The 16,317-nt window shown below is 36.2% G+C and overlaps 2 protein-coding genes across 2 annotated transcripts; both read left to right on the top strand.

The window, feature by feature from the left end:
• The first annotated feature begins 347 nt into the window (after positions 1-347).
• On the top strand, positions 348-1,280 carry LOC122732336 (olfactory receptor 5M3-like). The gene has a single exon (XM_043972399.1). It carries the CDS (start codon positions 348-350, stop codon positions 1,278-1,280), a length of 933 nt encoding a protein of 310 aa, XP_043828334.1.
• Positions 1,281-8,465: 7,185 nt separating this feature from the next.
• LOC122732345 (olfactory receptor 5M3) lies at positions 8,466-9,398 on the top strand. Its single transcript, XM_043972409.1, has one exon. The coding sequence runs from the start codon at positions 8,466-8,468 to the stop codon at positions 9,396-9,398; it is 933 nt and encodes a 310-aa protein (XP_043828344.1).
• The last annotated feature ends 6,919 nt before the right edge of the window (positions 9,399-16,317 follow it).

Here is a 16,317-nt window from a genome sequence, read left to right as displayed (position 1 = left end):
GAGGACAGCTAGAAATAATTGGAACCAAGAGAAGAAGTGCATTGGTCAGGAAACAGAAAGGAAGTCAGTGTGACTGAACTGAAGAGTGCTCTAGGCTCCACATAATAGCTTATGATGCTGCTGAGCATTTTAGGACAGGAAATGAAAAAAGGGGGATTGTGGGTGAACAGTAGTGGAGGAAAAAAAAAGCTATATGAAAGGAATTTAGAGAAAATGTGTTAGAAAAAAAAGATACTAGATGGTAAAACTTATGGCTTCTTTATTATTATTATTATTATTATTGACTTCTCTTTATCTTATCAGGAAGCACAGATTTATGCATCTTCCTCTGGGTCTGATCTGAGAAAATGCTTAATTTCACTGATGTGACCGAATTCATTCTTTTGGGATTGACCAGTCGTTGGGAATTACAAGTGCTCTTCTTCATTGTTTTCTTAGTGGTCTACATTATCACCCTCATTGGTAATGTAGGCATGATTATATTAATCCGAATCAGTCCCCAGCTCAGCAGCCCCATGTACTTTTTCCTCAGCCACTTGTCTTTTGCAGATGTGTGGTTCTCCTCCAATGTTACTCCAAAAATGTTGGAAAATTTGTTATCTGAGACTAAAACAATTTCCTATGCAGGTTGTTTAGTACAATGTTTTTTCTTCATCTTTTTGGTCCATGTGGAAGTCTTCATCCTGGCAGTGATGGCCTTTGATCGTTATATGGCAATTGGAAATCCTTTGCTCTATGGTAGTAAGATGTCAAGAAATGTCTGTATGGGACTTATTTCTTTCCCTTACCTTTATGGGTTTTTTATTAGTCTGATCTCAACTCTGTGGACATATGGCTTATACTTCTGTGGAAACATTGAGATCAACCACTTCTATTGTGCTGATCCACCACTCATCAAAATGGCCTGTGCTGGGACTCATATTAAGGAATATACAATGCGTACACTTGCAGGGCTTAACTTCTCATACTCTCTGTCTGTCATTTTTGTCTCATATATATTCATTCTTATTGCCATCATTAGGATGCGATCTGCAGAAGGGAGGAGAAAGGCCTTTTCTACCTGTGGGTCTCATTTGACAGCTGTGATCATCTTTTATGGAACCCTATTCTTCATGTATCTGCGGACACCCACAGAAGAGTCTGTAGAACAGGGGAAGATGGTGGCCGTGTTTTACACCACTGTTATCCCCATGCTGAACCCAATGATCTATAGTCTTAGGAACAAGGATGTGAAAGAAGCAATGGGCAAAGCCATCAACAGAATGTGTCCAACAAAGTGATAGACAAACCTGTCATTCCTCAACTTTCACAAGCCATTGGCATTAAGGAAAAAACAATGTGATTATGTTGTACTGTCTTCATACATACAAGTTTGACAGTGGAAAACTTCCCACTACAACAGAGGCTTCAGAGAAAGTCACTGAACAAGTACTTTTTTTTTTTTTTTTTTTTTTTTTTTTAGTGAGGCAATTGGGGTTAAGTGACTTGCCCAGGGTCACACAGCTAGTAAGTGTTAAGTGTCTGAGGCCAGATTTGAACTCAGGTACTCCTGACTACAGGGCTGGTGCTCTATCCACTGCGCCATCTAGCTGCCCCTAACAAGTACTTTTAAATGAATTATATTGCAATATGACTAAATGTTGAGGAAAGACTTTTCTTTTTTTTTTTTTTTTGTTTTGTTTTTTTTTTTTTTTTTTTTTTTTTTGCTGGGAAATGGGGGCCAAGTGACCTGCCCAGGGTCACACAGCTAGTAAGTCAAGTGTCTGAGGCCGGATCTGAACTCAGGCACTCCTGAATCCAAGGCTGGCTCTTCATCCACTGCGCCACCCAGCCGCCCCCAACTTTTCTTTTCTAACGTTTTCCATTTCAACTCTTCAATTATTCCCAGTATGGAAATCTGTGAATCCCTATAACTTCCCTACTTTATTATTCACTGGGCAACTTCTCCATTAGCACTTATCATAGAATTTAACAGGCATTATCTATAGTAACCTTGGGTTATATTTCCAGAACCCCACCATAAGTCAAAATGAATACATTCAAATTTTATTTTCCCAAAGAAGAAACAATTTTATTCAAAGGGCCATATTTTTGACCATATTTAGATATTCACAGCATAATTAATAGCATATACTATATCGTAAAGATTTTTCTAGGATGTATAACCAATAATGATGCCTAATAATTGAGTATATAAAATATCTTTTTACATAAAATATGTTATGATGTAATATCCATAATTGTTATTGTCAACATAATTCTTGCCTTATTTTTACTGCAGTGATTCAAATTTACGAGATCCTAAGAGCTTATATGGTACTTTCCTCCTAAGAAACCCCTTAGGTGGGTAAAGTAAATATTATTGACTTAATTTTGTAGATGTGTAACAGGAAGCTCAGAAAGGGAAGTACAACTCCCCATGATCAGTGGCTAGGATGTAACTGAACTGACACCCAGGCACAGATAATTGTCCTTCAAATAATTCTAAGTCTACACTTTCCTAGATCTTGCTAATTCTCTATCACAGTAGATCAGCAGATAATAGCTCTGAAATCTTCCTCATATCTGAATTCTAAAGTGGATTTAATTCTTGACTGGATGGCATCAGAAAGACAAGATGAGTGATGAAACACAACCTTAATCCATATCTTTATCATATATAAGTGTCAGGAAAGAAACAACACTTTAAAATCTAATTTCCTATTCTTTTTCAAATGTCAAAAATATTCTCCTGTTGTCCAATGGATCTGAAGACATTGATTTGTTATTTTCTTAGATGATGTACATTGCTACCCATATATGTTTATCTATACTGTGCAACTCTCATCCAGATCTTTGTAAACATTTACCCCAGTGGATCCATTAAACTTCAATCTGTTTTCAGATACCATCAGTTCTTTCTCTATAGGTGGATTGAAGAGTCTTTGGATTTTTAAAAGAAAATAATTTCCTATTTTCCTAGAGTTGGAAGCAACTTGAGACCTCCTAACCCTATCTAGTTTGCAACATAACAAGTATACATAGGTCCATCTGAGAAAAATAAATAAATGACTAATGACTGGATTTCACTTCTAGAACATATCACTTCTGGGGAATAGTATATCGGTCATCATACCACAGATGCATTTGCTGTTATTGCAGTTGAAGTTATAAAAAGTATAATCCAAAACCTGATTGCTTGGCATTTGTTTATTCCTTTACTCTCCCTCTATAGGAAAATATCAAGCAGAAGAAGGATGGGTTCTTATAAACCAGTTTATTGTCCTTAAAGAAGGTGATATGACTTTACTTATATAGAAAGTCCTTCAGACACCATTCCCTGAGAGCTTGGTAAAAATAATGAACAAAGAGGCCTCCCAATAGTGAAGTCATAAATTGTTGGAAAACACTCAAGCCCTGGTTTATGGGAGTCCTGTATAAATGTTGTACATACACTTCAGACCTCTTTCACAAGTTAGATGTCCCATAGAAATCTGATTTCCTACTCTGTAGCCCCCTATGACTACCACCAAATCTTTTAGGAAATAATCTCTATCCAACTCATATGTGACTTTAAACAAAAGTCATGAAAGTCAGTGAGGATATTCTAAAGGGAGAGTATAGGCCCTCACTGGTCTTTTTTTTTTTTTTTTTGAGCAATGAGGGTTAAGTGACTTGCCCAGGGTCACACAGCTAGTAAGTATCAAGTGTCTGAGGTAAGGTTTGAACTCAGGTCCTCCTGAATCCAGGGCCATCACTTTATCCACTGTGCCACCTAGCTGCCCCCATCACTGGTCTTTTAAAGTATTATTTAGAATATCCACCTTCACTCAAACATGACTCTGAGTCATCCTATAAACCTAACAAGTCTCTATCCCATTATAGTTAACCCTCTGTCTTCAAGGATCAAAGGGACTTTAGAGGATATAAAATTGAACCTTCCCTGTGAAGGTGAGGAAACTGAGACCAAGCTTTCCACCATCCTTGACATGCTTTCTCTCCTCATTCCCACTCATTATCAACCTTGCTGTATTCCTTCAAGAACTGTAATCACAATGTTTTTAAACAATGGATGAGATAGCATTATTTCCACATCCCACACTCAATCCCTTCTAAATTATTTGCCTCCATAGCTCAGGTAATAGATTGTAATGGTGATCAATATTCAACTTTCCTTCCACTACACATTTCTTTTCTTTGAGTCATCAGGGAGATGCCATTTCTAATGAATATCCCCTTTTTCCAATCCCCTTCCTCCAGAGCCCAAGAGGGTGGCCGTTTGGGCTATGGCTCTTGATCATGAACTAAAATAGTTGTGTTTTTTACCAATCAGTGAGAGATACAGGTAGGAATTTTGTGGTCTTAGGGAGGTAGCAATGTAGATAGAGGGACTTATTTAGTTATGGGATAGAGGTGAGAAGGAGTTGCACTGATTGCATTTACTGTTAAAAGCAAAGATGGGATTGGAAAGAACATTGACTCATGGTCAAAGCGACTGGGAAACATCCCATTTTATGAAGATTCATAAGCTTATAGATATATAGTTTGAAGAGAGTTTAGAAAAACTGTTCATTTTACACATGCAGAAATTAAATGTAGAGAAATAAAGTAACCTTAACAATATTGTGCACTAGTGAGAGGCAGACTCTAACTTCACACAAGCTTTAGCTGGCTCTACTAAGTTCTCCCCGCCACACATACACACTATATCACAGTTGCCTAGGGTCCCTCTCATCGCTGATATTTTTTTTCTGATATAGATTGGATGTAAATCATATCTTTTCCGTTCAGAGGGACTACGTGGTTCTGACATTACTGCTTTTATTATTCTCTGGGGTAAACTAAAAGCAGTTTTCTTTAAATCAAATAATTTCAGCCAAGTATACACTCCCAGTACACACACACACACACACACACACACACACACACACACACACACACACGCATGCACGCACGCACGCACGCACGCACGCACGCACGCACATACTAACTACTTGAATAAGGTGATGGGGAATCTACAATCCTTTAAATCTCTCATTGAAAAACAAACTGAGTAACTATTACTTGAGTGATAATCATCTCCCCCAGGATGGCTCCAAAAGGGATGTCTTAATTGCATTTCCTGGGTGTACTGGAGAAATGCTTAGGGGAAAAGTCTTAAGGAGACTCCTCCTCATTTCTCATTTATAAATACTTCCAAATTCCTTATTTATCACTTAAACATTACTTGTGTGAAATAATTGAAAATATTCTTCACCCACAGGTAGGATTGAAAGTTCCTGCTTAGAAATGCAGTATCAGACTTGTTATCTCTTCCTTTCTATCTCTATGCTGAAATCAATTCATTCAAAAATGATCTATTTAGTGCTTTGTCAACTTCATACCTCTATGTTACTTAATCTAGAAGGGATGTTATAGATCACTTAGCTCTATCTTTCATTGTGCATATGAAAAAGTAAAGGCAGAGAATCATAGTGAGGAGCAGGGGAAATAACCCTAGATTATACATTCATCCTGGCTCTCTATAGTACAGTGAAAAGAACACTGAGTCTAGAGTCAGAGAACTTGCTTCACATCCAATCTGTATCATTTACTAGCTATGTGACTTGGGGAAAGATCCAACTACTCCAGGACTCAGTTTCCTCATTTTAAAATGAGGAAGTTGGATTAGGTGAACTTTGTGATTCCTTGCAACTCAACATTTACTGGCTTATGATCCTATGACTCACTTTCAAATCTTAGCTCTGCCACTTGCTACCTATGTGAGCAGCAAGGAGGGTGTAGTTGGGTGCCACAATGGATAGAATGCTGGGGACTGGAGTCAGGAGGACTCATCTTCCTGACTTAAAATCTGGCTTTAAATAATTACTAACTGTGTGACCCTGAGCAAGTCACTAAACCCTATTTGCCTTAGTTTCCTCATCTATAAAATGAGCTGGAGAAGGAAGTGGCAAATCATTCCTCTATCTTTGCCAAGAGAAGCCAAATGGGGTCACAAAGATCTATATCTGACTCAAAAATGACTGAACAGCAACAACAAATTTATGTGAGGCTGAACAAATCACTCAACCTCTCTGAGGAAATTTTATAGCAAAAAAGCGTTCTATATTGGATAGTTTTTAGTCTATTTAGCCAGTTCTCAAGGTTGCTTTGAGGGTCAAATGATAGATGGAAAGGATATTGTACTATAAATTGAGCAGTGTTATAGGAATATTAGCTTTTTCTATGACAACTTTTAGAAACCATTAAAATAAAACTAACAGCAATGATAACAACAAATTAAAGACTTAGTCATTAGGGAATCCATACCAGGCTCCAAGGGCGAGGGAGTGAATATGCCATTTCATTGCTCTGAGCCTCAGTGTCCTTATTTGTAAAATGATTTGAACTCTGTGATCTTTAAAGGTTTCTACGGTTGTAAATCCCACTTGAAAAATATGAAACCCAGGTTTCCTGACTTTTAATAGTGTCCTTCTCATCCTGTTATTCTCTTCTATGAATGGTTATCAGTATCTGTTTGTGAGGACAAGAGAAGACAGTTTTCAATGAAGGTTAATATGTCTGGTCACTATAAATTTAGTTTTGAAGATTTTGACAGATGGTGTCTTGTGTTGCTAAACCTAAGTGCTTCACCCATTCCTACCTACTCTACTGTATAATGACCACAATTTATAATACCTCTTAAAATATGAGGAATAAAAAATTGGGTAAAGGCCTGCATATATATGATATCCTGTTCAAGTTGTTTCCTGGCATTTTGTCCTATCTCAAAGTGGAATGGCTGTATATGTGTATATCTGTATATATACATGCATACATACATACACATATGTAGATAGATAATAGTAAGATAGATAGATAGACATATCAGTCAAAATTATTTTGATAATTATCTCGTTTTACTCCATTTTGCCTGGGTAGTTGTAGATAGTATACTGTCTTTTTCTATCTTTGTTTCCATGAAAATATCTATCCATCTATTAATCTAGCTGTAATTAAATCCCTGTCCTATAGACATGGCTGATCTGGTTTTAAAGAAAACTTTATTTTTTATGATAAATTGATATATAAAAGAAGAAAACAGGCCACTATGAAAGCAAGAGGAGTCAACCTATAGTGCATGACATAGACTAATTGCATGTACATGAATGTAAGACTTTTCCCTAATGCTAGTTAAGGAGGCTGTCCATTTCCCCTTTAATTGAATCCATAAGTCATATTTCAGCAACACACAGCCTGCAATAATCAAAGAGCCAGTATAATTGTCTGCACTTGGTGCCCTATATTGTGTTCTGTATCTCAGTGCTATGTTAAGGATAAAAATGGAGTGAAAGACATACTTCATTCATTTAAAGCATTCAAAATTTTGTCTGGTAAACCTAGAATATATAGAAGGAGTAGCATGCTTTAACTGGACCTGAAATTCTAAGAATTGGATATGTCTTCTAAAAGTTGGTGTCCTGGGACAAAGACTTGGATGGACTATCTTAACTATTGATCTACTTATTTAAAAATAAATGAATACCTTTGGGTTGGGGGGCCATTTAAATATGAGGTGGGTCTTTATTGATCCCTGTAGCTTTCAATGCCTTCCACTTTCAGGGTTGATGCCATATTTTTTTTCTGTATATCTTAATTACATTCTATCTCCTCCCTTGTTATAATTTAAGCTCATTGAGGGTAGAACCTGTCTGTTTGCTTTCTTTATATCCCTAGGTTTTAGTCCAGTGCTAGGAACATAATAAGGTGCTAAGAAATGCTTGGGTATCTTAACTTATCTAAATAAATATAGAAAGTCCAGCAAGCAAAATAATTGGATTTAACAAAATAACATAAGCCTTTTTTCTATGAAATATCTGAGCCATTTCAATGAAATTGCCTCTGGGACCACTAGGAACAAGCAAAATGTATTTTTTCAGTGAAATATGAGATATAGAAAGTTATAAAGGAAAAGATCATGAGATTTCAACAATAGAGTATTTCATCAATTGACAGTTTACTAATTGAGGGTGATTAATATCCTTCCATAAATATCTTTAAAAGTTATATAAGTTATCAATTATTTTCATTTATACAGTGATAGGCTTTTATTATTTTTATTTTTTTAATTTTTTTTTTTAGTGAGGCAATTGGGATTAAGTGACTTGCCCAGGGTCACACAGCTAGTAAGTGTCAAGGGTCTGAGGCCAGATTTGAACTCAGGTACTCCTGACTCCAGGGCCAGTGCTCTATCCACTGTGCCATCTAGCTGCCCCAATAGGCTTTTATTTTTAATCCCATATTTTAGCCATTCTTACTGTGATTCAGTAATATTGTTGAAGATACTGGAACAAAAGTCTTTTAATGAACCCAAACAAGTGGAACTAAGGCAATATTTGGCAAAAATGAAATGAAGGATGAATTAATTATTGGTGTCTTTATTAACTCTATTTATCTCATTAGGCAACACAGAGCAATTGATCGACATCAAGGCCAGATTTGAGAAAATGCTCAATTTCACTGATGTGACTGAATTCATCCTTCTTGGATTGACAAGTCACCGGGAATTACAAGTTATATTCTTTGTCATCTTTCTAATCATTTATGTAATCACCATTGTGGGAAATGTGGCCATGATTATACTGATTAAGGTCAGTCCTCAGCTCAGTAGCCCCATGTACTTTTTCCTCAGCCACCTGTCTTTTGTGGATGTATGGTTCTCTACCAATGTCACTCCCAAAATGCTGGAAAATTTGCTATCAGAGACTAAAACTATTTCCTATGCCAGCTGTTTAGTTCAATGCTTTTTCTTCATTGCCCTTGTCCATGTAGAAATCTTTATCCTGGCTGTGATGGCCTTTGATCGTTACATGGCAATTGGTAACCCTTTGCTCTATGGCAGTAAAATGTCAAGAATTGTCTGTATCCGATTGATCTCTTTCCCATATATATATGGTTTTCTCACTAGTTTGGCAGCAACATTGTGGACTTACGGGTTGTATTTCTGTGGGAATATTGAAATCAACCACTTCTATTGTGCAGATCCTCCACTTATCAAAATGGCTTGTGGTGGAACATATGTAAAGGAGTATACAATGATCATACTTGCTGGAATTAACTTCACATACTCCCTGACGGTCATAATTATTTCTTATCTGTTTATTCTCATTGCTATCCTCCGAATGCGTTCTGCAGAAGGAAGGAAGAAAGCATTCTCCACCTGCGGATCCCACTTGACAGCTGTCATTATATTTTATGGGACTCTCATCTTCATGTATCTCAGGCGCCCCACTGAGGAGTCAGTGGAGCAGGGGAAAATGGTAGCTGTATTTTACACCACGGTAATCCCCATGCTGAATCCCATGATCTACAGCCTGAGAAACAAAGATGTAAAAGAGGCCATGACCAAACTGGTCAGCAGAACATGTTTAGCCAAATAAAAATTTTCTCTGTCCTCCTAAGTTCTATGAACAATTGAACTTGGATGGAGTGAGGTGTATGTGTAGGAGTGAATCACCATGATTCACTAGATTTTTGTACTATCCTGTGGAGGGGGTGGGGGAAGAAATAGTGGAGACTTCAACCAGATAAGTTCCAGAGAAGGCATCTATAATAACCACCAATAGTCTCTTCCAGGATGTAACGATTGAAATCAATTAAGGCTGTGATGTGAAAAATCCTATATGAATGTTTCAGTTGTAAAGGCATTGATGTCTTTAAGTCTACTCAACAAATATTTATGGAGCACTTTCTATGTGGCAGACACTGTTCTAAATATGGGGATAGGGGTTTCATAGAAATGCCAAAGAAGAAAAAAGTCCCCACCCTTGAGGATCTCCCAGTTTAATGGGAAGATAATATGTAAACAACTGCCCACAAACTAAATGCAGGCATATCTGTGGGACAACTTGGAGATAATCACTGAGGGAAAACGTTAACATTAAAGGTAATCAGAAAAAGACTTCATATACATTGTGGAATTTTAACTGGTATTTGAGGAATACCAAGAGCTGGAGACAAGGAAGGAGAGCATTTCAAACATAATGGCCAATGATAATCCTACATTAGGGAGACTGAGTTTCTTGTGTGGTGAACAGCAAAGACACAAGTGTTATTGTATCACAGTATATGTGGATGGGGGAAAAATGAGAAGACAGGAAAGATAGGAAGGATCCAAGTAATGCAGGGCTTTAAAAGCCAAAGGATTTTAGATTTGATCCTGAAAATAACAGGAAGCCATGGAAGTTCAAAGAAATTTTTCATTTCTTACTGTGACGTTTAAAATTACATATGTGGTTGCTGATTTCTGTCCCAAGTGTAGGGAAAACTAGCTAGGGGTTACTTATAAATTAGAAGCTTTAGCACCAGTTTGGTGCATTAAGCATTTATTAAAGTATATTATTTGTTAGTAAAGAGAGAACACATGCCTCTGAAAGATAAGAAAGGCTATCTAGGATCTATGGGAGAGAGAGACAAGAAAAAGTCACCTTCACCTTCGACTCTCAGGCCAAAAAGAAAGAGTTCCTGTGACTGTGAGAGTGGAAGCTCCCTGTGGTCCGGAAGACCGGTGGTCCCTACACACCACTCCAAGCTAATTGGCTGGTAGCTTTCAAGTCCATTGATTGACATGACTTGAAAGTGGTCCGTGAATAGCACATGCTGAGGTTAGAGTTCAGATTGTCTTGCAAGAACAAGGTTTTGTAAGATAACTTCCTGATGCTGGGCTGACCTTAAAAAATGTTAGCCAGGCTCTCTCAGAAGGGGGGACCCTGGACATCCCCAAGCCCCTATTATTAATAATTTTCTCACATTAAAAAATGTTATCCCTAAATTTTTTTTAAATATCATCCTTATATTATTATATCACATGGATTTCTATATATATATATCCCTCCTTCTTTTATGGAAATTCCTTTGCAACAAACATTTAAAGGGACAATGAAAAAAAAAAAAGGTCAGTAAGCCCAATCAATATACTTACCACATCTAGGAGCATATATACCCTTTCATACCTATGGTTCACTTCCATTCCTCTTAAATAGAATAGATATTTTTTCCCCTTAACTCTTCTACATGTCCAAGCTAATTATAGAGTATACACATTTATTTTGTTGATTTTTCCTTCTTAATTGTTGTAATAATTGTCTAAATCACATGTACCCAATGTGCATCCCAATAAAGAAAAAATTCACAAAATAAAATAGAACATAATGTTAATATATGGTTTTCTAAGATATGGCCTACAGGATGCTTACATATGGTTATATGGTTCTATCTGAGTTTTATGTCATTGATATACATTGTCTTCCTGGTTCTTAATTCACCAAGCATTGTTATACATGCATACATACATGCACACATACATACATAACATATATACATATATAAATATATGTTTCCCTATATTTTTCATATTAATTACTTCTGATAGTATTTCCTGGCAATAATGACTTCTTTAGTCAATCCCCATTATTTGGTTCCTAATTTATTTTTGCTTCATTGCTGCTACAAAAAAAGTGAAAGTGTTGTTTTTGCTTTTCCCTTCCATGGAACCAATATTTTTCTTCAGTTATTATTTCCAGACTTCTAGAAAGCTGCCCTTTATCCAAAATATCTCACTTACACAGGTATCATAGGACTTCATATCCTTTCTTATTCATCCATTCTTTATGTTAAGCCCTCTTCCCCCCCACCCATGTTATCTTTAAAATGAAAATGCCACTTGGGATATTGTAGTACTACAGGATTGAAATCTTGCTCAAGAAACTTTGCTTTTCTCATCCTCTACTGCTAGATCTGAGAGAGTTTGGAACACCCACCCTAACTCCTTCATATGGCTATTTGGTAGGTAGAATAAGAATCAATTTATATAACTATTGTGTAGCACCATACAAATGGAAAATGACATTTTATAGCTCTGACTCTCTGCAAGGGACCCAATTTCTTTAAACTTTGGTTTCCTAAATTATAAAATGAGGGAATTGGACTAGATGAACTCCAAGTGTCCTCCTAGGTCTAAATCTATTAGAGCTGACCTATAATGTATAATCCTTATGACCCCTCAGTTTCTTCCTCTGTAAAATGGGTGTAATATTCCATGAAGTCTCTATTCCATCAGATTTTTGAAATCATTGTCTTCTCTTGGTCCAGGCTTCTTCACTTATAAAATAAGAAGTTGCATTTTGTTAATCATTGATAAGTTTCCTTCAAGCTTTAAATTTCTAGAAATATTGTTTGTTACTCTACCTCTGTAATAAGAGAAAATTGGGGTTGTGATAAAATAATGGGATTTAGCAGATGCCCAGGGGCCCCACCTGAAGATTGATTTGGAATTGATTGAATTGGGTGAGACTGAGATACTGACTGAGAACCTACTTAAGATTGATAAAATTGAGACCATGCCTGGCCCACCCTGAGTGGGTTATTGTTCTCAGAGACTATGGACTAAGACATCAACAGGAGGCCACCTTCAACCAATCAGTTTGAAGGACCTCCCCTTTCAGGGAGGGAGACAGGAAGTAGAAGGGTGAGGCTTGCTGGCTGGATCTTCCTCTTTTCATCTCAGACTTTGGTGTGGTGGCAGAACTTCACATGCTATGCTAGGGAAAGACAAGGTTTCTCTCTGGCTATACCAAATAGATCTAAGCTTGGGTTTTCCATTCTATAAGAGAGCTGCTCTTATCCTATCTCTCTTCACTAACTTCTAATACGCTTTAATAAATATTTAAAAACCTAAACACTTGCTGAATTTATCAGTAAATCTTAGCCAGTTCCCCCCCAAAAAAAAACTGGGGGGGGGGGTAGGTTAGGACCCATATTGCATTTTAAACATCACAGGGTAGATAAACTCCAAGGTCCTTTCCAGCTTTTAAATTCCATGCCTCCATCATCCACATTTTTTGTTGACCTTACAGAAATTATTCAGCCTAGAAAACTAGAGTTGCCTTTAATTGTGTGATTAATTCTCTCCCTAGGGTCAATAATAAACTCTTTGAGCATTGATTATATCCAAGACATTGGGTAACCACTGGACTTACAGAAATGAACACTGAAATAGTTTTTAACCTCATAAAACTTACATTTAATTGGGGAATGTATACATTTTAAGAATTTACAATGAGCAAAACAGTTAAATTCAGTGTTGGCTGAAAAGCTGAGTTACACTATTGCTTATGTAATCCAACAGGTTCTGCCATCCTTAGTACAAATTAAGTCTCAAGGTAGTAGGAGGCAAAATAGAAACTAAATAGACAGAATTGAATGACTGCATATATTAAATTTGAAGGGTTTGAAAATCTAGGTCTAACTACTTTTCAGAGGCCATATCTATAGAATGGCAAAACATTTCACTAAGACATATAACCCCAGGTTTACTTTGCAGATAATATGTTAAATCTATACACAGGTAAAAAGAATATTTATGTGATAATATAATTTATATTATATTATATGTAATGATTCTATAATTAGCATGTCCATTATATAATAGATTATGATAAGAAGGTATAATAATAAATGAAATACAAGAAATATGTTTTAACATTAATTATGTAATAATTATGTATGCTAGAATAATGATTATACCATATATAATAAAAATAATAATATGAAATACATCATTAATATTATTGTAGTCCATCCTTGATTTTTGAAAAAAGACCAGTGATATGACAGAGTGATATCTTGATTTGAGCAAGAATTGGATTTCAGTGGGGCAGAATTGCACAAAGTCAGCAGCCTCACTCTATTTTCCAGAGTCATAAAAGTCCAGTTGCAAGACAAAAGTCAGGAAAACTGCCAATCGCCCAGGATGAAGTAGACAACTTTGGCATTGTTGAAGTCTGATCAAGGTGAGGGTTGGGTGATAGATAGAAACCAAAGGTAAACGAGTAGCCCTGGAAAGGGCTTGGCAAGCCCTCAAAACAGGGGTGTTTGTTCTCCTTGAATACCCCATTCACCCTAACTAATTAACATATAATAATAAAATGCCATAAAAATAATAATTAGCATTTAGAAAGCATCTACTATGTGCCAAGTACCATGCTAAAGATTTTACACATATTATTTCATTTGATCTTCAAAATAACATTATAAGATAGGTACTAATAAGAATTATCCTCATTTTATAGTTGAGGATACTGAGGCAAAGAGAGTAAATGACTTGCTCAAGGTCACATAGCAAGGAAGTGTCTGAGACTGGATATGACCTCAAATTTTATAGAAACCAGGCCCAGCACTCTATTGATATTGAGAGTTTGTATCATGCAGTACTATACTGTATCATCTATTTGCCAGTTATCACCAAATCACCTCATATACTGTTAAAATAATGATGACCCATCTACGGAAAGATTTATTGTTGCAACATGTGTTATGCATCCATTTCACTTAAGCATCACATCAACTATGTAAAGGTCATGTGATTACTAAATGATACATCCTAGAGCCTAAGCCAAGTCATGAAACCATTGAAAGGATTTCAAAGATTGTCCAATACAAACTATTCATTTTTAAAGGAAGGGAAGTGGAAGCCAGAAAAGTGGATTGTTCTCCTAATCACAAATTCATAATTCTTTCCTCCATAAACCATTGTGTTTTCTGGAAAAGAATTTTAAAATATGCCATGGAATTCATGTCTTAAGAATTCCATCAATTCATATCAAGAGAATTGTCTCCTCCAACAAGATGAAATTTAATAGGGATAAAGTCCTCCAATTAGATACAAAATGGAATGTGAGGCAAAAGAGAATTTATTTAGCACTTATTAACCTTTATATATACTAGCACTGTTATATGCTTATCTCATTCAATCCTCAATAACAATAAAATGAGCAACTTTATAAGTACTTATGAAAGATATGTTAGTATTGCTCTTGTATCTCAAATTAGATGCTCCTAAAACCATTAAAACTGTGGCTGGCAAATTGTAGGAACTATAAAATGCATATTTCCTCTCTTCTTCCCTTACCTATTTAGTTAAACAGATATTTAGTAATCAATTTCCAAAATTGACTTCTTTCTATTCAACATCTCTATTCTTTCCTCTCCTGTAGCCACTAGCCAATCTCTTTAAGTCCCTCATCACTTCTCACATAGATAATTATAATACTCTTAACTCATCACCCTGTTTTGAATGTCTCTCAATTATATTCCTTCTTTCACACAGCTGCCAGTATTTTGACTAAATGGCTCTGACCCTGTTATTTATTCCCTACTCAGTGCAGTTATCTTTTCCACATGTTGAGGCTTAGGGACACAGTTGCCCTGCAATCTGGAAAATCAGTGTAAAATTTTTGGGCACTCCCTTCATGCTAGGGTCTGATTTTTTTTCTTTTCTTCTTTTATGGGGCGTTTATAATACCTTACTGTAAAATTTGGGTTGATATTATGCAATATTATACATATATTTTATGCATTTCTAAGTTTCTAGATTTCTTTTCTGTGTCATCTGGTCATCAAAACTTCCAAAAAATTGCCATTTAATTCCTTATGCTAACACATGATATATAGAAACCACAATGGGAAAAGTTGAGATGGAGAAGGAATAACTGTAAACACTAGTCATCACCTTTTACCTTTAGGTTAAAATATGAATAATAAAGGACATTTGATGATGTTCAGAACTTGAGCCCATCCCAGTTTTCAGTCTTCTTATATCTTATCTCCCTCTACCTACTCTACTATTCAACTATATTGCCTACTTTTTTTTTTATTTCTGACACAAGAATACACTTATGCCTTTGTACTCAGGGTCCTTATTACTAGAAGGCTCTCCTTCCCCACCTCACCCTCTTAGAATCCTGTTTCTTCATCCATAAAATGGAAAGCATAATAGCACCTATGTCCATGGGCTGTTGTGAGATTCATATGAGACAATGATTATATAAAGTACTTGGCCCAGATCCTGACACATAGTAAGTCTATATAAATGCTAGCATTATTTTGTTATTATTATTTTTAGACTCATTTCAAATGTCATTGTTCACCTGAGGACTATTACAATCCCCTTTGGGACAAATGACTTTCCCTCTAAAGATGACTTTGAACTGCTTTCTGAGGGTATCCTGTGCTTCAAGCATTAGAATGTAAATTTCTTCAGGGCACAGAATTCTTTTAGGCACTGATGAGCACTGCCCCTTGTACTAGTTGATGATGTTAATTGATTGTTAGTTAATTGATCAAGGTTACAAAGTGGCAAGGCAAACACACAGGTAAACACAAAGGCAACACAACTGGGCAAGACATTTTCCCCAGGATCAACTCAGCCCTCAGCTGTTAGAAGACTCTGTTCACCTTTTAGTTCCTCCCAATGATCTACATCAGGGAGTGCATGTAGAAAAAGGCTATGGGATAGTGCTT

This window comes from Dromiciops gliroides, chromosome 6 (genome assembly GCF_019393635.1).
Source record: "Dromiciops gliroides isolate mDroGli1 chromosome 6, mDroGli1.pri, whole genome shotgun sequence".
Taxonomy (NCBI): Eukaryota; Metazoa; Chordata; class Mammalia; order Microbiotheria; family Microbiotheriidae; genus Dromiciops; species Dromiciops gliroides.
Note: the sequence above shows the minus strand (reverse complement) of the source record. Positions and strands in the feature narration are given on the sequence as shown.

Bases quoted from the DNA above. Each gene is read 5' to 3' on its own strand.
- LOC122732345 (XM_043972409.1), top strand. From the start codon at position 8,466: ATGCTCAATTTCACTGATGTGACTGAATTCATCCTTCTTGGATTGACA.
- LOC122732336 (XM_043972399.1), top strand. From the start codon at position 348: ATGCTTAATTTCACTGATGTGACCGAATTCATTCTTTTGGGATTGACC.